The sequence below is a fragment of the Nilaparvata lugens genome, chromosome 6 (assembly GCF_014356525.2).
Source record: "Nilaparvata lugens isolate BPH chromosome 6, ASM1435652v1, whole genome shotgun sequence".
NCBI classification, from domain to species: domain Eukaryota; kingdom Metazoa; phylum Arthropoda; class Insecta; order Hemiptera; family Delphacidae; genus Nilaparvata; species Nilaparvata lugens.
In genome coordinates, this window is record NC_052509.1 from 14,976,116 (window position 1) to 15,002,663 (window position 26,548).

The window sequence follows — 26,548 nt, forward strand, 5'->3', positions numbered from 1 at the left end:
GAAAATAGATGAATGAGGCGGTAGTAACGCACAGGTTGAACACTCAATTGTTGCTCCCATTAATAAACTAATTGCAGCTAGCTTTTCGCTTCCAAAAATAATTGGCCATCTCGTTAGAGACTTTCTCTTGTTAGTTGAATGATTATCTAGTTAGGAGTTGCCAGGCCATGTTAAGAAATTGGCAGTTTGCCGATATAGTTAGGAAAATTCAGTAATTGTGATGGTGGAAAATATCCGTATCAGATATAGGTTTTCTGATTACCAATAATACACGTTATAAATGAATATTAAAATTTATATCAGGTGAATGGTGGATATTCATTCGCTATTGAATAAATTATACATAAATTCAATTGAAATGTTTATATAATTGAATTTTTTATTCAAAATTCAACTGACAGAATTATAAGAAAAGATGAATTTGAAAAGATATTAGTTTTTTTATTGCACTGCATACTAGTACCATATCGAATTATATCAATAATTATTATTGAATTTATGGATCCAACCTTGAAAAATAACAATGATTTCAATCTCTTGATTTCATCAAAACCAATCATGTTCGGATGTTTTAATTTTGAATCTAGATGTGTTGATACTATTCAATTTGTTGACTAGTAACGAGAAGTAGTGAGTTGAGAAAATTACCGGGAATTTTCGACTATATTTCAATGTAATCTAATTCAGCAGTTTCAATGCTTTGTTCTCGGAGGTCATGTGAAATAAACTCAGACTGTTGGAATAATCAATTGTTTTCAGAATTTGGAAATAATTCCAATAATCGTACGTGATGCGAGGTACAATTTTGTTTGTTCAGGCCTTGATTATTATGAAATTAAGTACAATTTTTGCATGAAATTGCCTCTTGAATCAAACAAGTCATCAGTACAGTTACAAAACTCGAATTTACTACAGAACATGATTTTTACGGGATCATGAGGTTGAAACCAAACTAGAATATTTCTTTTTTAGCAATTATTTCTAAAACTCAACTGAAATGAAATTAACAGACTTCAACAAATTACAAAAAAAAATACCATAACATTTTTCATTTAATGCTATAATTAAATTTATATTGTTACTAGTCAATTAAATCTTATTAATAATAATAAGAATAATAGGCTATGATCCCACCCTACTAGAACCTTTGTGGGTAGTATTGTACAAAACATGAAGAACTTTTTCTTTTTCAGTGAAACTTCATTTTATGTTTGAAAATTCGACCTTTACCTTTTGAAATTTCACCGGTTGTGAGTTTTAGTATTTTTTCAATATATCATCATAATTTTTATTGACTTCCTGCACAACAACAATACTCCTATTGAACCAGATAATATAGAATGTAACAATCTATACTCTATGTATTGAGCATGTCACTCCTATTGTCACAATTCTTCCTGGAACAGGATTTCAGTTCTATTTAGTCCTGGCAAATATACCAATATTGAACATGACTGAGCATCTTTTGGCCGTACTTGTCTTTGTGGCAATTTGTGAATGGTTCGACGGCGACCCGTATTTCACCGAAAAGACCTTGATTCTAGAAACTCGTTATTTAGCAGATTGTTAAGTTGAAAGCGTGCAAGCTTTCGCCGCCGCCGCCGCGGCGCACAGTCTCTCTCATCATGGCCAGAAGGTCGCAACTAAGTGAGGAATCGCTTCAAGCTGTCAGCATTAGTTAAATGGGAAACATTGGTGTTACGCACAAGATGTACAGACAGTACTAAAAGTAAATCTCACGTCAGAGTCCTTTTGTGAGATTCAATTTAAACTGTCAGCATTGGGTTAATGGGAGGCAATTGGGGTCATTTTCGAAAAATGCTGACAGTATGGAGTAAACAAAAGTGACTTGTGTCTGCAGTGTGGCCTACAAGTGTCATGAAAGTGTTCTTCCAGACAAGAGAGCCTCCAAGTGTCGTCAATGCTCTTCTAGACAAGAAGACCTCCAATGAAGAGGAGTAGTACACCTCTAATGACACAGATAAGAGAACGGTTCAATTAGTTAGTTTCAAGTCATCTTTGATTCACATGATCATCAGAAACAATCAGACAAATAATAGGTCCAATTGAGTTATGAGACAATATCAATGATATGGAAAGATTGGAATATTAATCAACTTTTTATTCTTGGTACGGACCTTGAGTTTATGAACTTTACTTCGCGAAATGAAATAAAATGTCAAGACAAAATTTGTAGTTATGAATTAGATTCTTTTGGGAAAGTGTGTACTTCTTTTGTACACAGCTGCACACTTTGCACTTGTATTACATGTCCTAGAATATTATTGGAGATTCGCAAAAGGAAACCATCATTGTCTCAGTTGGTTGATTCATTGTCGAGAAGTTTGATTCATTTGTCATCAAGTGTCAAGTCTTGCACCACGTTCTGTAAGCTGGGCTGATCAGCCTTCACCGTAATGAATAATTAATATAGTCTGCCCCCAATCACTGTAAATAATGATATCAGAATAATTATCCATTAATAACAGTTGACAATGTGGGTAGCTTTAGCTCATTATTATTCATGAGTAATGGTTCATAGTTAATATGATTGATGTTACTCATTGATTACTGCTAGATCAAACAGTATAATCCCAACGTTAATTAAGCATGTAGGAATTTTTTAATTCTGTTTTAATCCAATTTCAATCTCAACAGAAACGTCTAATCCACAATGAAGGAAATTATTGTAATACTGGATAATGAGACTGGATTGATATTGGGTTCATTGGAATTAAATATTGAAATGAATGAATAGAAAACATCCATAGATGCAGGAGTATCTATAAAAAAATATCAGACTCATTTGATTCGAGATCTAGTGAATTATCTATGTAAATTAGTTAATATTGAAATGAATGAGGCTTTCAAAACTTTGAACTTTGAAAAATGGGCACATGTGAAATGTTTATGAAATAACTGTCTCAGAGTTGCATGGAATGTCCTGTTCAAATTGATAATGAATTGTCATAAAATAAATAAAAATTTGTCAATAAAATTTCTCGATTTGATTGTAGGTTTCTTCTAATACGAATGAGTCACAAGTAAACATTTACAGTTCATTTTTGTGCTATCACAAGTTCCAAGTTCAAGATTCAGTGTCTAAAACTATAATGCGTTTCTAAGGGATTAGTCGATTCGAGTGGGAAACTAATCTAATGAATTAGAAAATCTTCACTTCCTTGTTTACATTCATAGTTTACAATCATTTTCATAAAATATTGTTCATATTTTTGAATAAAATTTCAAACCGCAAGAAGCTGGCTATAAAATAGATACTTCCTTCTCTACTAAAATAGATAAAATATACCAGCCAAAGTTCGTTAGCTTTTCACACACAAGAACAATAAAATAACTCAAATTCTCAAACAGATAGACAATACTGTTATCTAGCACTGATATTTTTTATCTTTCAGATTCCAACGTACTGAAACAAAGCTACTGTTATAAAATTGTATACTCAGGTCGAAGTACATAATCGGCTTTAAAATAGTTCCCATGAACCATGCATGAGTCATCTGAGGTCATCTGTATAAAAGCGTCGAGGTCGAATAGCCACTTACTGGGCAGTCATTTATCGGTCATAAATGATTCAGTTGTGGAATGTTTAGAAGCATCCAACCAACAAATTTTTGAAATCGTATGACAGTCCTATCAGTTGAAAAAATATTAATTTCGTCCATGCTTTTTTCAACAGAATATCTTACAGGTCAGAGATCAGATTATTAGTCACATTGTAACTTCATTTTTTTGTATCCATTGAAATTATAGTTTGAAGAAATCATACAAATAGTAATAAACAGTCAGTCAAAGATTTTAGTGTGGAATATTGTAGAGGAATAAACAACGTGAGTGTAGGGTACAAATATTTGAGAAACCGTTATGACTAATTTGCATTACAAGGATACACATTTTCAGTAATTGAACTCTTTCAATTGCAGTTAAGTGGGCTAGATGATAAAACAAGACTACTACTGTAATGTAAGCCCACATCTCACAAGCCTTGGAATTAATGCATCAACTGCACTGATTTCACAAACACTTGTTCAACCTATTTGGAGCCATATGAACTACAGCTTGCATTTTTAGCAGGGGCGTGATATCTAGAGTTGGGAAAATCCAGGTATGGAGAAACAAGTGCAACAAAATGAAAGAAGAGAACATCAAGAAGAATAGAGAATGTTGGAGAAGAAGTGGGAGAAGCAAGTAAGGAGTAGTAGAAAAGATTAGGAATAAGACAGAAGGGAAGAATTATATACAAGGGAAAGTTGAAGAAAAACAGTAGTAGACAAAGAATGGAAACATGTGAATAAAAAAGGATGGAAGATTATGTGAACATGCAAGGACGAGGGAACACAAGAAAGGTGATCAAGAGAAGTAGAACTGGTAGAATTTGAAGAGGAAATTGGAAGAAGAGACAACTATAAACTATTAGAAGGAAGAATATCAAACAACAAAGCTCAAAATATGAATGGAGAAGAAAGGAATAAAGAGAGAAAATCAAAATTAGGAGGAAGCATAAATTATGAAATAGAAGAGGAAGGCGATTAAAGGAGAAAATAAAATATTCAGAGTGGATGAAATAGATGATGCTAGGAGTTGAAAGCCTAGGAAGAAAAACAGAATAGATGGAAAGGAGAAGGAAGGGGAAATGGTGAAGAGATAGGAGGAAGAGATGGACAGGATTTGAAAGGGACAAGAGTAAATTGGAAGAAAAAAGAGGAGGAAAATAGCCGAATGATATGATAAGTTGAAAGAAGAACAAGGAGGAAGAAGGAAGAAAGAGGAAAGCGATAAGCCTCGCCCTGATTCAAGTAGGCGTTTCCTGTAGGCTTAAGCTAACTGGAGCGGTCCACACAGCTGCAACTGTTGCAGGAAAGAGAACAGAGATAGAATAGTAATGCCACCTCATTGATAAGGCACACAATTGGACAGAGATAGACAAATGGTGGGGAAAAGAGAGTTAGCAATGAATGGACATAGAAGGTCTTCGCTAGTCTCCCTTTCACTATCTTACACCCACAGCCCACAGACAGATGTACCACAAATGGTCAAGGAAGCAATTTGTTCAAAGAGTTCTATGAAATAATTCAGAACAACTCATGTTTGTGAGCTTATAGTCCAGCAGCGTACTAGAATATTACTGTCTTACAATTTCCATTAACAGCTAGCTATAACCAGCATTAACAACTTCACAGCGACTTGACAGAGGTTTGATAGTGTAAATTGCATATTACATATTCCCCAACCAACTTTCCATTTACTAAAACTTTCACAACCTCATCTTTCATCCCACCGAAAAATGAATGGATGATTTATATGATTCACGCATGTTACAGTTGATTTTCAAAAAGCAGGAGACACCATGGAAATTAATTACTTTCTGCAATACAACTTATTGTGGTCTTTTAATAATCACAACAATTCTCAACATTAAAAACAACCAATTCTCAAATCAAACACCAACCTGGACTGTCAACAGAATCAAACAATTCAAGATATCAATTACCACTAGTGAAGGATAAGTTTCAGTGAATAACGACACAATCACTTCGTAGAATCGAGAAGTATATAGAATCTGTGATTAATTCAAAGAAGAAAATACAAATAATTACACTAACTCCAAGAAGAAGAAGAAGGATGGAAACTGAATACTGTAGCATCCTTAATTAAGAAGCAATAGAATGGAGCAACAGAGAATACAAGCAACTGTAGAAACACAAGCGAGTAACTTGAGTAAAACGAGTAATGTTCTGTATTTGAAATAAAGGCGTCTAGCAAGGCCGTTCAGGTAACATTTTAGACAAGTGAAAAAACCAACTTCAGTAGGCTGCTTCCCGACTTGACTAATGTTATAGACGAATGTATCTATATGCTATACAAATATACAGTACTTGAATTCGAGCCTGGAAAGTCTTCAAGATCGTTTGTTCTTTCTAGAGAGCTAAGCGGCGTTTCCGGGTTTCGAAATATCGTTCATTCATTCATATTATGCCGGTAGTTGTGTAACAAATATTGTATTCAATAAATTCCTTCTCGTAGCTGGCATTCAATGCAGTGAGGAAACGTTTTCTAATCGTTAAAAGCGTTGGTAATTGTCGGCTCAATGAAAATAGTTCGATAAATTCCTCAGTAAACGCTGAGACTGTATTCTAGAGCAGTTTGAGATACCTATCACAAGAGTCTATTAAAATTGTGATAGATGGAACAAGTAACCTTGATTTTCTAAACATAGCATTATTTTTCAAGTATGTGAATAGTTGGGAACTTTATAATTAATGGCAAGTCAATGAATTTTATAGATGTATGAATTGAATTCAATTGAAAAAAATGGATTTAAGTAGAAAGAAATGAACGGATACGAATTTTTATACGATCTCATTTTGAATGAATATATTCTAATAAAAATCATGTTCATAACTGGATCAACCTCAGAGACCAATCAATGCCCAATCATTACAAAAAGTTGATTCTGGATAAACCAATCTTTTCTTTAATATTTCAATGATGTTGAAGATTATTTAAATAAAATATCGACCAATCATAGAAATTTACATGACATAAAACCAGAAAATGAAAAAAATAAAGCTACTAAGATGTAGCCTTAACTGTTGGAAATTGATTATTGCATTCCACAATTCAGATTATTTTTATCCCATCACTTTCTTGAGATAATTGACTAAGCTTCTACGTCACTTGATACCATTCAAGTCACTTCAACAAGCCCAAATAATAAATACATTCCTCTAGGCCAGACTTTGACAAGGTTTCCAAAAATTAACTACCGTCACTAGAATAATAATCCAACTACTATCCTAGTATTTATCTGAATGGACCTGTTTTTAGACGAAATTGACGACCAAGGTTCAGCACACTTATAACTGGAAATTCAAATTCCAATTCCAACCATTCTGAATTCCAAATATTCTTCTACGTAGGTACTCTTTCTTTGACGTCATAGAGGTAAAGGTGAAGCCGTCAAAACAGACAGATACGAAGCTCATCATTCGAATGTCTTGAAACACTGACGTTGGTATTCATCTCCTTCTTTTCCTTATCCTTCTATTCTTTTCCTTCCTTTTCCATTTTCTTCTCCGTCCCTCTAGTGACGCCAGCCGCCATCTTTCATGAGAGATGCGAAACCAATGAACAGGAACCTGTTTTCCACCAATAAAATTTCGCATAATTGCAATGGTGGCCGTCTGTACGCATGTCTAATTAGAGGAAGCGACGCGGTGTTCTTCACAAGGAAGTCCATAAAATGAGCATTTCAAAGTTTAACAAGATGGTAGTGGAACAGAAGGGAAGAATTATAGTAACCACTAACCTGGCAGCATTTCAAAAACGAAGTCTTGGCATGCAAATTTTTATTGGACCAGTTTTGCAACTCATCACCATAAAGAGAAGGCTTCATTGTTAATTAGACATATTTTAGCACTAACGATGCAAATTCAGATTAAAATTCAGATTAAAATGTCGATAAAATTTCCCTCTATCAACTGGATTTTTCCGCAATAAATATAGTCACTATGAAAGTGACTGCCTTTAGTTTTTCTGAATACCACAAAAGTGTAAATTTTGCAAAAAATTGTAACCAGAAAATCTGTGAGATGAACATTACTCTACCAGGTCATTGGTATAGGTTTTGTCTGATGTATCTTGTATTTTGGCGAAATAAATATTCTCAAAAATTTACGTTTACATTGGAACACTCAATTGAAATGAATTACTTGAACTGTCAGTGCTCCCACAATACCTTGGGTAATAAATTCCTTTAACCTATTGATGCTCGCCAAGACATTCATGGTTGGCAGTGTATCTCTACAAGGACATATAGCCTACCAGTGACAAAGTAGCGATTACCATTTTCGGCAAATGACCTACAGAAGCATCTAAACCGTAAGCATTTTCCAATAAAACATCAATAACTAAAAATAAGATTTAGTTTACAAACTACATCCCATAAATAACATTTATTTATGGACAAAATTCACCACACAAACTACATCCAATGAATGGAAACCTTTTATGACTCATAAATTCAATGAAATAGTGAACATATGGCAAGCAGTGTTCTTGATAAGTGTTACAGCAAATAGAGTACTATGTTATGTACTGCAGTATTATGTTACCTATATTGGTCATGTGAGTGACTCTGGATCGAAGTGTGTGAGAAGATGATAGCCAGTTCAATTTACAAGACAAAGAAAGGTGCGGATAAAACACAGGACAGGAAGAAAGGTCAAAAAAAGCTTAAAAGAAACAGAAGTAATAAGCAGAAAGAAATATAAAAGGAAATAAGAGAAGTATGTTGAGCAAGAGGAAGAAAGAGTCTCACACAGACTTCTCTCCTAATAAGGAATCGCAGTGATATGTGGGCCGCTAGCTAGAAAGAGACGAAAAACCTGAGAAAGATCTGAAGTCGAGTTGGTACTGAATAGAAATACCTTTACCAGCATAGAAAAAATAATACTAAGGAGAAATATAGAAATGATATAAAGAAAAAATAAATGACAGACCTTTTGGCTCAGGTCAAAAATAGTGATGGATGAAGTTTATAGGAGTGATGGAGAGGAGAGGGGGAGAAAGAGCCAGACAGATAGGCAACCCGCTGGACACAATTTGATACGATGACTCATCCATTCATTTCTCAATGCACGCTCGCACGCCCACTCACGTTGGCGCGCGCGACTCACTGACGCCTTGGGTGTGGTCATCGTCACACAATCCACCGTTATATCACGAAAAACACACTTTTTGAACAATCTAACTTATTAAAATATCACACCAACCAAAAAAAAGTATTATAATAAATATTTTTTCTAGCTACAGTACATACAATTTGAGTTCCGAATATACATTTCGATGGAGATACGAAACTATGATCAGGTTACTGGTTACTTGATAAGTAGTTGAACATGATAATATAATAACTGTCAAAATTCGGAAAACACTTTTGGGATAATTCTGTTGATTCTCTCGTAATCATTGATTATGAGTATTTGTAAATAAATGATATTCGAATCAAATAATGACTTCAATGTGTTGTTATAATTTTCAATTATTGTTGAGCATGAGCTAGTGATTGACATAATCAATTCTTTCTTGATCATTTGTGCATTTGTTCCCACTCACATTATTTAGACATTATCAGAGAGTAAAAAAAGAGTGTGATTCAATTTGATTTGTGTGTAAACTTGTAAACAGTCGATGAGGAAGCCAGAGAACTCACCTTGACCTTGCCACTGAACTAATTCCTGACCTATGACAAACAAAATTAGAGGATCGATCGACAATTGTTTACAACCTATTCTCTTCTTCTTTTCCTCTTCTTCTACCTCACTTTCATAGGTTTCCTTCCTGTCATGTTTTTCTGCAACAATATTCTTGCTTCTTTTTCTAAGTCTTTTACTACATGTATTATCGATGCACCCACTTAGTAATTCAACTTCCTTCCTCATTTTCATATTACTTTTTCATCATACTGTATTTTCATTCATTCATATACCTTCTTTTTCATATATTTTCTTTCTGCTTCTGATGTTATGTTCTTGCCTCAGTTTCGTAGTCTGTACTCTCTTATCGTTCTTCCCAGTTAGAAAATCTGTGTTTGTAAATGTAAAGCATAGATTTTATTATGAAAAATAAAACGCTGATGCACTTGTTTGAACGAAAGAACGAGATAGAAAGAGAGGAAGACACACAAGTGCCAGCCAGACAGAATTCCGCGATATGTAACTACCAGGCGACAACCTTGAAAGCAGTTGATTACACAATAGAAAATAGCATCAAGTTCATAATAGATAGAAAAATCTAGCAGACTTTGCAAAGTAGATTAACACAAAAATGCAACGTTGAGAAAAATTCAACACTGAGAAAAATTACAAGCAAATAAAAACGGAGAAGGGCTTGCATAGCTAATCTATAATTATTTACTAAAGTGCAATGGATAAAATTAACACAATATGGGATTGATGATAATGCACGAAACTAAAATATTAGAGATGAGAATATTTTCAAAAAATATATACTGGAAACTTGTAAACTTTCATCTTTGCAAGATAAGAATTGAGAAATTAAGTAATGTAAGAACAAACGTTTTAAAAATCTGGCCTTATTTATGACGAGTAACAAGGACAGAAAGATTAGAGGAAAAATGAGAAGTTACATAACCAGTTACATCCTGAGAAAGAAGCCATCATAAATTTGCAACACATAAGTTGTTCTAATAGAAAATATATATGCATACAGTTGACAAACTACATACCAAAGGAAATAAACATTGGAATAGGGGCGTATCTGGTTTCGTTTCGTGACAGGAACCAGATTTATTGCGTAGTAGACTGAGTTTCCAAACTTCAAGGTCAGAAAATCGTCTTCATCTGTCTCCTGACTGACATTTTCAGAAACTTTCAATACTCGGAAACCGGTTCAATGTCGCAGTGTTCTTTCCCGCCAAGCTATTAAAAACGTAAAAAATCCTCTTTTTATCCATTTCTTGAGAATTCTTTCACAGAGATCATCAACCGTTGGGAATGAGATAAAATATACGCACTAAGGATCAAGACCACCCTTCGACTGATACAGGTTCAAAAACCTGTCTCAAATGCTACTACGCAGAATATGTCATTTCAAGCCACACGTGGCTATTTTATTTGCTTTTACGACTGATTGATTCCATTGGCAACATTTCTTCATAGGGTTTAGCTTCATATGGTTTTTCTTCGTGTAGCTTGCTTCAAGGTGCAATATTTTTCATTGGGGAGAAATTTAACACACATGTATATATATGATATAAAAGAGGCAATTTGAAGAAGGAAAGTGGTTTCTTACTACAATGAATACAACCATAAAAAAGACATATATGGGTGGGTCTACAAATTTTTAATAATAATTATATTAATTTTATTCAATACTAAATACTAATAAGCTACTAAATATTCCTTCTATTCTTATTCTATGAGAAAATTATAGTAACAGCATCAGTAATCCGATTAATCTAGTAATCATTGAAACCAATGACATCAATAGTAAGAATATTATCAATTTCAAACTTCTCATTAACTGAAAACTGAATGATTGATGATTAATCTGATCACTTAATTTTACCAGTATAATTAATCATCATCTAATAAGTTCATCTTTTCGTTGGGCACAATACAAAAATGTCAAGTTGTTAACAAATATGTTTACGAATTCCATAATTAGGTGGTTGTATCAATGGCATCTCTGGGACATTTTTACCAAGGATAAATATTAGTTTTGAACAGTTTAGACTGTATGTTTCATCAACGTGTTAAGAGGAGGGTTGGAGTGTAATGAACTGTATTAATTTTTTTCCTTTTTCAATAAGGGAAATGACTGTCATGTTTATTCAATAATATTTCAACAGAAATGAAATAAATAGTGAACTTTCAAGACAACCTTCATATAATAAATCAATGAGAAGACACGGCTACAAATGGTGTGAATACAGACACCAGTCACTACGTTACATTCTCTGGAAAGAGCACATTCACCTGCGCATTCTCCAGACGTTCTGCATGGCTAGCCTTGATTAGATCGCTGGAATTCCAGCCTGGTTCCAGCTACTTATAGACTCTCTCCATAAAAATACAGAAGGCCACAACGGACTCCAGCGTGCTAGATATAGAAACGTTTCAAATGATGGAGGAAGAATGTTTTAGAGTGAGACACTCTGATTGAGGACAGACGAAGGAGACAAGGACAGAGATAGGTGAGAGAAGTGGAGGGGACATACCACATTCCTCAGCAGCTTACTGACAATCCTACCAAAACATCTCGACTCGACTGGCGGGGATTTGTGACGTATGGTACCGCTATCATGTTCAGATAGCAACACTAGGCATTCTAAAAGCCTTCTAAACGATTGAATGCATTAAAAATTGTTGTAAAATGCATTGAAAAGTGACAGATCTTCACATTTTCCAAGTAAATGAAAATATTTACGGAATTCAAAAGTAGTCTATTTGATATTTTTTGACTAGGTGGGAAATACGGTATGCAGTATAGATATCATTAATCTAGTTAAATAAAATGATTAATTCAACTGAGAATAACCTCCAATTTATGAGAATAATTGACATAAGAATAGATTTTCTTAAATTATTCCATTGCTATTGAATATACGAGAATAAAATCATTCACACGATGAATCTTGAATTTCTTTTGCATTTATTTCTTGGTACAATATGACATAAAATCTACATAAGACAATGGTTGAGGTAGTTGTTATAAACCATGTTACAACACCAACAAAATTACAAAAGCAAACAATAACAAGTGAACGAACGAAGCCTTCAACTAATAGAGTTCAATACAAAGTTCAAGAATAAATTATTTGTTTCCTTGAAGCGTTTCGTTGGCTGCAATCGGAGACGCAAATTGTGATCTGAGATTGAAATTGGTAGCCTAATTGGCAAGTGGAGAAGACGAAGAAGAATAAGGAAACAGAGAAGGGGAGACAACAATAGGTCACAAATTTTAAATTGCTTGAGACCTTCCTACCAACATCAGACACTGCAGTAGTTGAGTGTTGCCATGACACCCGTATGAATATCAGACTCTCAGACATTTTGGCATCCTGTCTTCATGATAGAACTCTCTCACAATCCCTCTCTCTTCAACAAATTGTTCAAATGCATCCCTCTTACTCAACATTTCAAACGGTTAGAACGATGAATGGAACTTAAATGACAAGTCAAACTTCCTCTGCCACTTTGCACTCACAAACATGACGTTCCCAGCCAACTAACATCTCCACGTCACCTGAATACAAGAATTAGTTACACTTATGCATATTATACGTCACACAAGAGAATACAAGGAGAGTCATGACAGTAACATATCAAATATCTAGAAGTGAAAAAATGAGAATGGAAGAGATGGAAAAAGATGATTATGCTGTTTCATAGATGTGGAAATATGAGTGAAATCAAATTGGCAATGATTCACAGTACTTCAAACATAATAATAGAATAGAATGACTGCCTTTATTTTTGAACTAGGAGGGCGAAGTTAGAGGGCGCAGTCGGACCTCTCTTACACTTAACCCTCCAATACAATTCAAATAGGATGATTTATGCCAAGTGTGATATTGAAAAACATTGGTAAGACTCGTATTTGAAAATATACCACGTCCATCTTCTACTCTACACAATGTATGTTATATGCATCTCTATCAGCGATATCCCATCTTCAATAATAAATTTATACTACAGAGAAAACATTGAGATTTAATTCATCATAGATGAATTGGCCAAAGTATGATGATCTTTGTGAAGAACATAGTAAAACATTACTTTGTTTCAGAGTGCTACAAGACAAGCAAGAAGCGGATGTCAATAGTGCATGAATAGAATAACTTATCGACAGAATGTGTACTCCACTGTAATGCAGTTCATTTTTAAGTGCATTGTAAGTTCATTTTAATTGTTCATTGTGAGTACAATTACATGCTACAAAGTACTGTACTGTAAATAATATTCTCGTGTCTAATGCTCACAGTTATCTTTCATAATTTTCAAGTATATCATCCTACCAAACTCTCACAAAACTGCCAGAAAGGATGTAGCTAGTTTTTCGTCATAATGTTTGAATTTTTACAAGTTGATTGACAATGAAAAATAGAAAGAATTCTTTTTCATAACAAACCACAAAACCAAGACTACAAACCACTTTACTCAGTTTGAAAGAATTATAATGATTGATAAATTTGAAATGTGAGCATAACCTTCACTTACTGTTTGAAGAGTTAGAAAATCACTGTCGTGGAAACATTTCTTGACAAAAAGCAACTATTGAAACAAAATGAACAAAACCAACAAGGACACAGGAAATCTTCACTTTGCTCATTGAGATGAATAATTCATAACCAACAAATTAACATAATCTGTTGTTACAATTCACAACTAAAAAAGTTTTTTGTCCAGAACTATTAATACTTTGTACGATCATTGTAAGTATAGGATGAATATCTAATATGAATAGTTATGAACTAATGAATTACATTGAACTGAAACCCCCTTCTTTTGTTCATTGAAAATAGAATAAGAAATATTTGGCATAATCAGTAATCTGACAATCAATAATTTAGAATCAGGTAAACATTGGAAACCAAACCTGTCAGAAAAACGTGACTCTTTTTTGCCTCATTGGAAAAGCACTGGTACTTTGCATAAACAATTATTATTACTCATCCTTGAATAGTAAAGATAAAGTAGTGATTTCATAGCTAAATCACGCCCACTTGTTTACCCCAATTGCATCTTCCTACAATTATATTACTTCAATGTTGATATTTTCAGAAAGCTGTATGCATTAATGAAATGGAATTACGAGATAATGAACTAGTTGATAAGAGCTAGTATTTTCTAGTAGTTGCCAAGCTAGTAAACAGACAACGGATGGAATGCTGCAATTCAGCTCAAGTGTACTAGTTCCAATGCAATACTTCTGCAATGAGTAGTTGGAACTGGTTTATTTAGCAAGCATTACGACTCTTGGAACAGTTGATGCTTGCCAATTTATTGTCAATTTCTATTCAACTGAAGATTGGATTTGAAAATTACTGCAAAATGTTCTTGTCCTCGTATACTGGAATTTATCAATGAGATACGAGTTTGAATAGCAATATACTGAGATCATCGATCTTTCATAGTTTTAATTCTCCAATTGTATCGTGAAGTCTAGACATCAAATCACTGAGCAATTGAGTCTATGATAATTGTATTCTTGAAAGTTATTGTAAATTTAATGTATTGAAATAAAGAGATCCAGATTTCAAAGATCAGGTTGAGTCTGAAGTTTCATAATATTCAACCATAACAATCCCTTAATGAAACAGAAACCGAACATGAAGCATACACTTTATGTAGTTATATTACGTTTATTCGAATACATCTCTGAGAACAACTTCACAAGCAATGACAGAACAAACATCTGAAACGTAAAACCAGCAATTTAATTAGCTTTGAACAAGAACCTTCTACATCAGTCACACACGATTAGAACCGTAAACCAATGAAAAATCTAATTACAAGCTGCATTAGATTGCAGAGTTGCAGAGTAAAACCCTTTCCATGTACCAGACTATTTCATTCCCTCTTCTCTGCCATCCAACGAATAATTAGAAGAGACACTTGTTAGTCAGTGACTGAATTTAACGCTTGCGCAGGAATCAAAGGGGACAGAGTCTGCGGTAGTAAAACCGTATGGATCACAGAGGAACTGAGTGAGTAATATAATAAAGCTTCAGGATAAATTGAATGTCTGCCATGGAAGGGAAAACAGTTTCATCAACCTCTGACAAATGTATTTGATACATACTATTCTCGATCATCACAAAATACAAAAAATGAAAAATAATATTGGTTGTTCTCATGTCTTTCTGTTTGACTAGTTTCAATAAATCTGCAATAAAAATGATTTGTAATCTTTTCTAATAAATGTACTCTGTCCTGCGATAGATGGAAAGAAGTATTGTCGAATGGAGCCAATGGAGCTTTATGTGTGGAAGAAAAATAAGCTTTGCTTTTCTCTTATGCCTGAATCGGTTTTTACCGTTGAAAAATTCAGCAAAAATAATATATTCATTTTATTAAGTTAATCTGTGTCCCTCTTTTGACCCCTGAACCCAACATTTCTACTTACAAGCAAGATTTCAAGATTTTCCTCTCTACCCTCAAAGGGGGAGGAGAATTTAATACCCTAAAAGTCGCCCCCTCCCCTTCAGAATGAATGGACGCGTACGCACGTCTAGCTACCTCCCCGCCGCTCAACCATGACCGCACCCCAAAAATCGACAACACTCAGAGCGCATGGCACACACACACTCTCACCTTGTGACCCAGCTAAATGGCATCAGGTTGAGGGAGTCTGTCTGTCTGCCATGGACCTCCCCAGCATCCCAGACTGTCTCGAAATGTGTGCTCCCTTCCCCTCCACGCAAGGTTTGACCTTAGACGCAGCCCCCCCCCACCACCAAAGCCGAAATTTCAGCCTCTCTTGCCAAAAAGCCACGTTGAGTTCGGCACGTACGCACCACTAGAAATTCCAGCCCACGTGGTGCAAAACAGGATATTCTACTAGAAACTCAATTGTGCTTTTTGAGATTTCAAATAGAATAGAATGACTTTTTTATTTGATGATGTGCCTGAAGTTAGTAATGTCAACTCTATCACTTGACCACGAGGTGTATCAAATCAGATATTTAATCTTAATAAAATAGGTGGTATGTTGGAAAATTATAGAAACCTGGTTTCTGGAATTAATCGAAAGTTTCTACATCTAGAAAAGTATCAATGTACTAGAATCTTTGTCACATAATAACTCTGGAAATAAATAGTAATTGAACGAGTAGTGGGAGGAAAAGAGTTTCCAATTTGATTTGAATAACGCCATCACACTCATGGTATTTTATACCTGTAGGTGATAATTCTTAAAGAAAAAAGAACGGAACTGTTGTTACAATATTATATTATATTGTTTTACAAAATAGTTGTTTGATGGAAATTGAAGGATAAAATTATATTCATTATACTGTAATGCTATTTGTAGACATATTTTATCTGCATAATAGAGCTTGATGGTACATCATGTTATAATAAAAAGGTCAACCTACTGAAGTCACTCAAGATAATTGTCGATATATTTCAGTAGAAACTGAAAACTTAAGTGCATTCATCAATCAAAAAGTTATCAACAGTCCTCAGCTAGACTATTAAAGGATAAGCGAGCCGTCCATTAATTCCTTCTCTCAGACACCCAACTAATCAGTTCTCAGGACTTTAGTATATCGTGAAGAAAACATAAAATACTATTCTGATCTCCACCCAAAACCAAATTCTTAACATGCTAAAAAAATCGAATCATAAGTATTTGAACACACATCTCCAATCGAATCACGTGCATTCGAACAAACATGAACTCCAATCTAACAAGACATCATACCTGCTAAAAACCTAAACTTGTGGAATCTAAAGAAATGATAAAGATAACGTCCCGCTCTCCCACCGGTAAGCACTGGACGCGTTTGATATCATCTCATCAATCATGCACGCACTTACCCAAAATTACCCAACACAAAAGAAAAAATATCATGTGGACATCATCGGCAATAAAAATAAAATAAAAATCAAAAACAAAACCAAAACATTGAAAAACCATCTCGATCAGCTAAAACCAACCACATTTTCCTATAATAATATCCATCTATTCTAGAAATAGTTCAACAACATCCTAGAGATAAAATGTCTATGCGAAGGTAATCAACACAGCTGCTGGTAAACAACTTGTGAGAGGCCTTTGACAAGGTCGTGCGGCACGCACTCGCATTGTTTACTCCAAGAAAAAGCACTACAATAATCTAGCACTAGAATTCCAACGCACGTTATCACTGCAATAGACGACCAAAACAACTAAAATGGTGATATCAACAACAATGAAGAGGAAAACATGAAGAAGAAGAAGAAGAAGAAGAAAAAGAAGAAGCAGAGATGCAACAAGAAGAGGAAGAGCAGTGGTGGAAACGGGTCAACGCACTGCCCCAAATAATCATCGGTTATTTCGTAGCAAAACAGCTGGGCCAGCGAGAGCCAGGCGAGCTGATTTCGTAACAGGTAGTTGTCGTCGCACGCAGTGGAGCAGTTTGTTGTAAACAACTCCCTCCATGCCTTGTTACTAATCATCGACTTCTAAAAATAGAATTTTCTATCCAGATATCTGATTCAAGTATCGGATTCAATGTTTTTGGGCCACGTAAATATTATGTTTGCGGTGAAATTGATTCATTATTGTATTGTGATGAATGGGAATACTGTACTTCGAGAAATAAATAAGGTGATACTTTTTGTACCAAGTAGTGAGAAAATTGAGACTGTTGAACTCTATGAAATGAAATACTTATTTATAATGGAGTCAAAAGAATTTTCAATGCAACAGTATCGATATTTGAACAGTCGAGATACACTCGAGTATTGATATTATTGGAATAACAATAATGTATTAACAAAATCATTGATATAATATGATTTCAGAATATTTTATTATTATATAATAATATAACAATATTATATATTTCATACTTGTCAGAGCTCGAGAGATTCTGGGCCGTTTTTATAAATATTCGAGATCGATTTGGTTGTTCAGCTAACAATCACAACGATTTGGTTTGGTTACATTACCCTCATATTAAATCATTGGTTCCAGAGCGTTATAATTCAGCAACGTTAGAACGTTATAAGAATTCAGCAATTCAGTAAGAGAGTTCAAGAGTAAAAATGTGTCAATCTTCACAGAATTCTGAAAAATTCTCTTCATCACAATTGCATGAGTTCGAAAAAATATATCCAGTTGTTCAGGACCAATTTCATGATATCAGTGTTATTCATTTTGTGATATTTTAGAACAGCCTTTCTACAACCTACCGTATTGGAACAGCAATTCAGATAGAGAGTTCAAGAGTAAAAATGTGTCAATCTTCACAGAATTCTGAAAATTCTCTTCATCACAATTGCATGGGTCGAAAATTATCTCCAGTTGTCCAGGACCAATTTCATGCCATTCTAATATTAATTTTGTGATTTTTTGGAACAGCATTTCAACAACTACTGTATGGGAACAGCAATTCAGATAGAGAGTTCAAGAGTAAAAATGTGTCAATCTTCATAGGAATCTGACCATGTTTTCATCATTATATGCTGTGGAATCGAAATAATAGATAATTATTAAATAACAGATAATTACACTAAAATACCCCAATTGTGATACCTATGGAATGGAATAAAATTCTCAACAAGAATGTAAATACTATATTGATTCATTTGATGAATTATATCCTCCTAACTCCGCCTAATAAAGATTTTTTTCATTTTTATCCTCAGCTATAAAGTAATGCAAGTCTCTACTACAGTAGAGAAAGTTCAATATATTGTCCTAATCCAAAACTCAAATAATTTACTTCCAGAAGGAATAATCATGATCATTATAAAGATTCATAACAGTCATTCAGATAGAGAGTTCAAGAGTAAATAAGTCAATCTTCACAGAGATCAGTAACTTTTGATCATCATTATAGACTGGTAGTAAAATTTCAGCCAAAATAAGCATTGAGAGAATCTTTGAAGAAATTTTAATTTCATTGAAATTGAATACAGCAAGAATTTCATATTACCCAATATTTTACAAACTATAAATTATCTCTATAATCAAATTAACACCCGTAAATTGGATTTCAATTACGGGGAGAATTGCTTTTGTATAACAAAAAGCTATGGCAGAGCATTGATACATGAATGTAGATGATGATGAACATTTTGAAAAATTCATAAAGATGCAATAATAAGATATATGAATGGCAGTATTAAAAAATCCATCCTCTCCAAGATACATTTCAAAACCATTAAAACTTCATTCCAAGCTGAATTGCATTCAAACCAATTATCCTCAAATATTCTAATGAGAAGAAAACTTCCACATAAGGCAGACAGAAATAGACACACCAACTGGCAAGTTCAACTCAGTAATCAGTGGAAATAATAATTTTCAATTCAGCGCTCATGTGCGTGTGAGCGCGAACCTAATACTGGTAATTGGACCCAACTACGTCGAAGAAATGGACTCAGAAGAGAGGATGAGAAGGAGAAGGATAGATAAGATTGGACAAAGAGGAAAATTGAATAAAAGACTACTGATAAGAGGAAAACTTGAAGATATGTTGAAAATAATTGGAAAGCAGGCTAAAAGATGAAGAGAAGGAGGAGTAGAATTCAACTTATTGAGGTAATTGAAGAGGACTGAGAGGGAAAGATTGTGCTAAACGAAGACAGATCATAAAAGAGAAGAGAATCTAGAGAATGTGCAAGAGAGAAAGAAAGGAAGAGTAAGTAGAAGGAAGGAGCTATTTTTGGCGCGCCATAAGAGAGGAGCACAGAAAAGGAGAAATAGAGAGGGAGAGAAATACAAGAGAGAGGAATGTAAGAGAAAGCGAGAAATACGCTGTGGTAATAGAACAAGTTTTTTAGCGCCAGTAAAATGGTTACATCGGTCTCGGTGTAAAGCAACAGCATGCATCGGTACACAACTGAAAAATATATTGATTTCTAGTGCAGCTAGCTATACAGTTTGAGATACACATTATTCATTTATGTAATGTAATAAATAAATAAATAATATAATGACTGAAGATCCATTGTTCCAATAAAGAGAAATCTATTTTCTTGGCACCAGGATGACAAGAAAATAGAATTGGACCTGCTCCTGAATTGGATGACGTATCTATGCAATAACTACACTTCCCTGCACTTCTTAATTTATTACAGTAAAATGGTATTTTAATAAAGTTTCAATGGCATACTTTTTCAAATTTCGGAATTTAAAAATCCTAATGATGGGTTGGTTGTGTCGATTTTCACAACAAGCTTTTCTAGGATGCTTCTTCAATCGAGAGGTTAAAAATTGCCTAGTATCATCCATAAATTAATCAAATTCTGTAGCTTCAGATCACTTCATATAGACAGACAGACGGCAAGCAAACGGTTCACATGCAACAAGAGGAGGCTGCAAGGTGTTGATAGGGCGGGGATCAGCGGGGGATTCAGAGCTAGGCGGCGTGGACGCTTGCCATTGGCCGAAAGCAGCTAGCTGTGACGTAAGCAACACGCCTCTGCCAGACCAGATGCCATCTCATCGGTGTGACGTCACTACGCTGCAAATCAAGGCCGTTGGTCCCAGAGCCACGTCCTTGTTGATTGAGTAGGCGAGCAAAGTCTCACACAAAAATTAAACTATTTCTGTGCTGCTATTTGTTCAATGAAATTACTACTGCATAACTAGATGGTTATATGAATGAGGGTTACAATTTATTCATAGATGGAAGGAATGGAAGTATTTCTGTGCAACAATTTGTTCAATGGTCCAATGCAATTACAACCGCATAACTTTTGTGAGATTCACTTCAAACATTCATCATCAATTTATCTTAGATAACACCAATCTATCCCATTCAATTTACTGACATTCAACCAATGTCGAAAGTTTCAAATGAATTTACACACTATAGATATAGATGGTTATTTGAATGAGGATTTAAATATATATTCATAGATGAAGGAATTTAAGTATTTCTGAGCAACAATTTGTTCAATGGTTGAAGGAAATAATTACTACTGCATAACTAAATGGTTATTTGAATGAGGATTCTAATTTATTCATAGATGAAAACGATATTGTGAAAGACTCTGAATGTGCACCAGCATATTTCCTTATTAATACTAGAGTTACATTACTATTTGAATGAGGATTTTAATTCATTCATAGATGAGAGAAATATGGTTATAGACATTGAACGTGCACCACAATAGTCCGTTGCATACAAGTGTTACTGAATAACAACTTGATGAACTCGTTTACATTTAATTACAGTACTTGAATTAGGGTTATAATCTAATAGGTACTTACTAAAAGTTGCTCTATCATTAAAGTAATTTGGCGGGTACGACTTCGCTGTTTGCGATTAATACGTACTTAATGAAGTGACACAAGAATCAACAACATTATACCATATACCTTGGTGATAAATAGGAAACTTGGTCTTTGAAATAGTCTAATGTAAGAGAAAAAACATTTGATCGTCCAAGCTCACATTTGTAGAAAAGTTAAGAAGGAACTAATTTACCAGGAAATGAAAGTCATCTAATAAGGTGTTACAAAGCTATTAAATAACACAGCCAGGACTGATATTTAACAAAGGTCACACATCTATATAGATGGCATTCATCTATGACTGATGCGAAATTATAAACTTAAGGTAGATCAAGTACAGAGACAGAGAGCCTTTCACTAAATGCCAATTTGAAATATCAAAACTTACAGTATAACACAACTATAATAAGATTTATGCGTTTAGACGCAAGGAAGCATAAAGAGAATTACACTTACACATTAACTTTATCTAAATTATTGAGTAAAGCGAGTGTCACATTTCATAAGGTTTAGATGAACTCAGCTTATCAACCAGGTTACAGTAATAATATTGATGAACCAACTATTCAAATGGAGCAGAGTATGACAAGTATTATGAATTAGATATCGTGCTTAGTGTTTATAGGGAAACAAATGAATAAACAAAACACAATGATAATAAACTTCATAAGTCAAGCTTTTCAACTCTCCCTGTTGGTTAATAAAATTTTCTTCTTAAAGGCTTGTTTAGCTTCACAACCATCATACATCTTCCCTCAAATGTTTTGTACAATAATTAAATTGAGATGTGGTGGAAGCATACTTCAGAAAGATCATGTCAAGTTGTTCTACCTCGAAAAACCAAAAGATATGTCGTCTTATGTTATGTTCAGAACATGCTAAACCATCAAATTATATCGATCAATGGATCACTGCTTCTATTATGTAATACTGTAGTTAAAGTTTAATCGGTGATCAGCTTCTGACAACTCACAAGATACAGCAATTGGTGGAGAAAATTGTAAGCTGGAGTTTAGGATGAAAGAGAGTGAGAAGGACATCAAAGTTCAATACTTTCTCACGTGAAGGATTTCACCAATGAGCAATCACTCCTGGTAGGTCATAGCCGTCTTAATAAATAGACGTCACTTGACATGTCATCACGCACTGGACAAGTGTGTTGACTTCAATTCACTTCACGCACTGAAAACGTGAGCTTTCACATACTACATTAGTGAATTTTGGCTGAGAAGAAAAGGGGAAAGAATTCAACATTGTGACCAGGGAAAACTTATATTTAGATTAATTTATTCTATGATTGTAACGTACTATTAATTATACTAACATTATTATATACAGTATAAAGGAACGTGAGAACAAATTAGTACGCTTTTTCCCCAGTTGCTTATCTATTCAAAACAATCAAGTCAAGTTTTAAAATTTTGTAAGATAATAAACGAAAAATTCACAGCCTTTCCATTGTACACCTCAATTTTGTTCCAATGACGCAATCATTTCAAGAATAATTATAGTCGTTACAATAATTGGAACAAAAACTATTGTGGGATTTAAGCAACAATGACAATAGTCAATGAGTTAATTATTTAGTAAGCAGGGCAGACAATAATTATGTCGGTTTATGATACAAAGTTCTGAAATAATTATTGTTACTTCATGAATTTGAGTTCGTGAAACAAATTAATTCACAATCCACAAATCCCGCAGTAAAGTTCGGATTGCAAAACGACTCTAAAACTTAATCGACTATGTAAAACTTATAGATTACTATCATAGGATCATATTTCAACCTTCTCTTTTAGAAATATCCTAAAAAAGAGAAAATTGCATGCACAAACAATCGAAAAACAGGCTGGGGAGGAAGAGTAAATTGATGTCAGGGAAAAGGAGAGAAGTTCTTAGAAAAAAGAAAGAAGAAAAAATGAAGAAAAATGAGATAAACACCGGATTTGAAACGGTGAGAAATAACATGTAATAGAAGAAGGATATAAATGAAGATGTAGGGGAGTAAATCGAGTAAAATAAATTTACATTATAAAAAAATAGGAAGAATGTCCTTGATAATGTACAAACTGCAATCTGTCTGGGTTACTATTGATTATACTCTAGTCTAGACACTACGGCGTTTTGAAGAGCAGAGAAAAGAGAGAGAACACAATAATGCAGACGAATATTACAGTAGTTGTAAACTCACTAGAGGCGCAGTGCATCAATTTGAAGCCAGTTGTCTCGTGGGGAGAAATAAGGGTGCAGGGGAAAATTAAGTAGAGGATGGGAGAGGGAAACCTTACAGAAATGACTCCCTATGCTAGATTGTCGTGGTAGGGGGGTAGTTCTCCAAACCCCTCAGGGAGGGTACAACGTACAACCGACTAGTAATTGGTATTAGATTGACCCTAATCGTATTTAGTTGGTAACTTCAGTTGGTAGAGTATTTTCCCCCTGTCTGGTATTTTATTCGAGCGATTGTAACAACAGAAGTTTACAAAGTGATACTAAGCATATTTCCTACAGAATTTCCATTTCCAACAGCATAATTCCACCAATTCAAGTCGGATTTAGATTTTCATTTAGTCTATGATAATAGTATTAGAGCTATGATTAAATTCAAAATAGTTATGACAATTCTAAAAAATCACATGAAAAACAAAACTTCAAATTGGGAAGTCTCTGAAAAAAGCAAAAGTTGTGGAGAGACATCATTAACTATGTTATGTGTATTTTCCACTTCAAACATTCTACCTGATTCATGAAAAGCAGAACTTCAAATAAAACTTATTCAAGTTTTAAAAGGCAAAGTGAACAATCTCATCCAAACCAATTTAATATTACAATGACTATATGGTACACTATTCCCACAATCCCCCACCAAGCATTTCTAATTAAAGTATATATTATATGGTTTATCTAATGAAACTATTTCCGTTGCTGCATATGATGAAACCACATCAATTCAACCTTCCTGGCGCCAACTATGATAATGCTTTTCAATGGAAACCTCATCACAATCACATGCTACTGATGTGATAATTTCAAAATAGATGACCATCAACTTCTATTGGACCTTGATAGAACATCAACACTCTTAAAAAGGCTAGTAAACCACTACAAGAATGTCCATGAAAATAGATCAACATTCTTGGCATCACCTACAATAGGCAAATCTAATAGAATAGTTGCAAGAAGCCTCCAATCGAGGCCATGAGCTTGTTGCCAAGTTGCAATTGCACTATTTTCGTAGAATAAATTGTAGTTTTTACAACATAAATGTGACCCATAAATGATAATGTCAAACAAGGTTGCTAACTATTGCCAAAATTCAAACACATACAAACGTTATTTACGACTGATTCACCAAGTAACAAGTTATTTATGTGCCTTATTAGTTTTAATATTCACAGTATACTTGAGTGATCTACTGAATAGAGTGATCTCCAGTATTGAAATTTATCTACGTCCCACTCAAAATTTACTGAAAATCGAAATAGTAACCGTTAGGAGCTATTAATTTGAGTAAAATTGGAGATTTTAGGAAAACCACGATGGTACAACCTCAAATGCATACGAAAATCACAAATAATATCGTGAGTCTATTTGGGGAGAGAGATAAAGTATTCATCGAGAAGACATCTAACATAATCTGTAGAATCATAGATATCATGAGAACTTTTTTGTAGCTGAACCTCAACTTTAATAACGACTTTCTTAGATTTAAAGTGGAAGAAATCGAATAAAACATATAGAAATTATGAGTTTGACTCACCCAAACAGTTCCAGAAGAGTCAGGATCGCATTTTGTGTTGACTTTTTCGCCCAGCCTTGACTGTACGATTATCTGAGCTGATTTCAATGTGAAAAATTTCATAAACTTTTCCAAGTCTTTCTTCTCTTGCAATGAGAGCTTCATTGTGGACATAATACGTTCTGGGCACAGTTCAAAAAATACTATTTTTAGTTCCAACAGTTTTATAAACTATCGATTTTTTTGATTGGCAGTTTTCACTGCCAGAAAATTTGGAATGCGAAGAAAAATTGATTGGCAATTATTTTCAACAAATGCACAAGCCACCTCTGGGCAACATTAACGGTAGCAACGACATTCTCCATCGCAAACGCAACATCTGAAACAAACCACAACAATACACATTAGTTTTTCAAAAACAATCAAAAAATTTGAATTATCATTTTCAATATATCCAGCATTCAAACTGAAGAAAATTAATATTGAATCTAATAACAGGCCTTATAATTATTATGCAGTCAGTACAAAAACCATGCGAAATCTTGACTACCAAGCTTGCATCAATTCAAACATTACGCAACACCAAGGCTTTCGACAGCACTATCAAATATCATCAGCAAATTCTTCCACGATTTCGCGTTTTTAATGCAAACACACACCGAGATTCTCACAGGATTTTTTCGCAAATGGCACACTGAGGATGATGAGGTAGGCAACTGTTTCGTAATAGCCAAGCACCGGCCAAACTTCCATTTACCATTCAGGTCAAAGTCATTTCAAGACAAGTAGAAGAGATACCAACCATAAACGGAGCTGCACTTGCTAATAAGCAAGAGGGAAACAAGCAAATAACAGTGAGAAAGAGGAGGAAAAACTCAGAGAAAGAGGTGAGTGAAAAATAAGATAGAAGGCATCAATTCACGAGTCATTCCTGCTCATTCAAGATAAAAGTTAAAATTATCTTCTAAATTAAGAATTGGAAAAATTCTTTAATATTTATTTTTTATTCAAGACTATAAAAAGTGAGTCACGTAAATTTCAAGGAGATCTTGATCTTCGAGTCGCGTACTAAGGTAGGATTAGTACTGCAATAAGATTCATCACGATTGGTTGTATCTTTTTTGATTAGATAATTAATTATTAAGTTGTTACATTTGAATGTCATCATCTTTATCCTCGTTTTTTTATTGTCTTTTTGATCCTACATCAGTCACTCTATCACTATACTCATACTTTTACGTAGAATCGCCATGTCTTGGGAGTATATCCTGCCATGTCTACAGTATATCTTGTCAAATTCTACACCAT

The 26,548-nt window shown here is 34.2% G+C and overlaps 1 protein-coding gene across 6 annotated transcripts in view; it reads right to left on the bottom strand.

Annotated features, from left to right (window-relative positions):
* Positions 1–26,548, bottom strand: part of LOC111052632 (autophagy-related protein 13 homolog) — a 101,562-nt gene that overhangs the window by 14,823 nt on the left and 60,191 nt on the right. For all 6 annotated transcript variants that reach the window (XM_022339378.2, XM_039430201.1, XM_022339372.2 and 3 more), the window contains one exon: positions 25,262–25,619. In XM_022339378.2, the coding sequence (XP_022195070.1) occupies positions 25,262–25,414 (153 nt within the window). In that variant the 5' untranslated portion in view covers positions 25,415–25,619. The remainder of the gene's footprint in view (positions 1–25,261; positions 25,620–26,548) is intronic.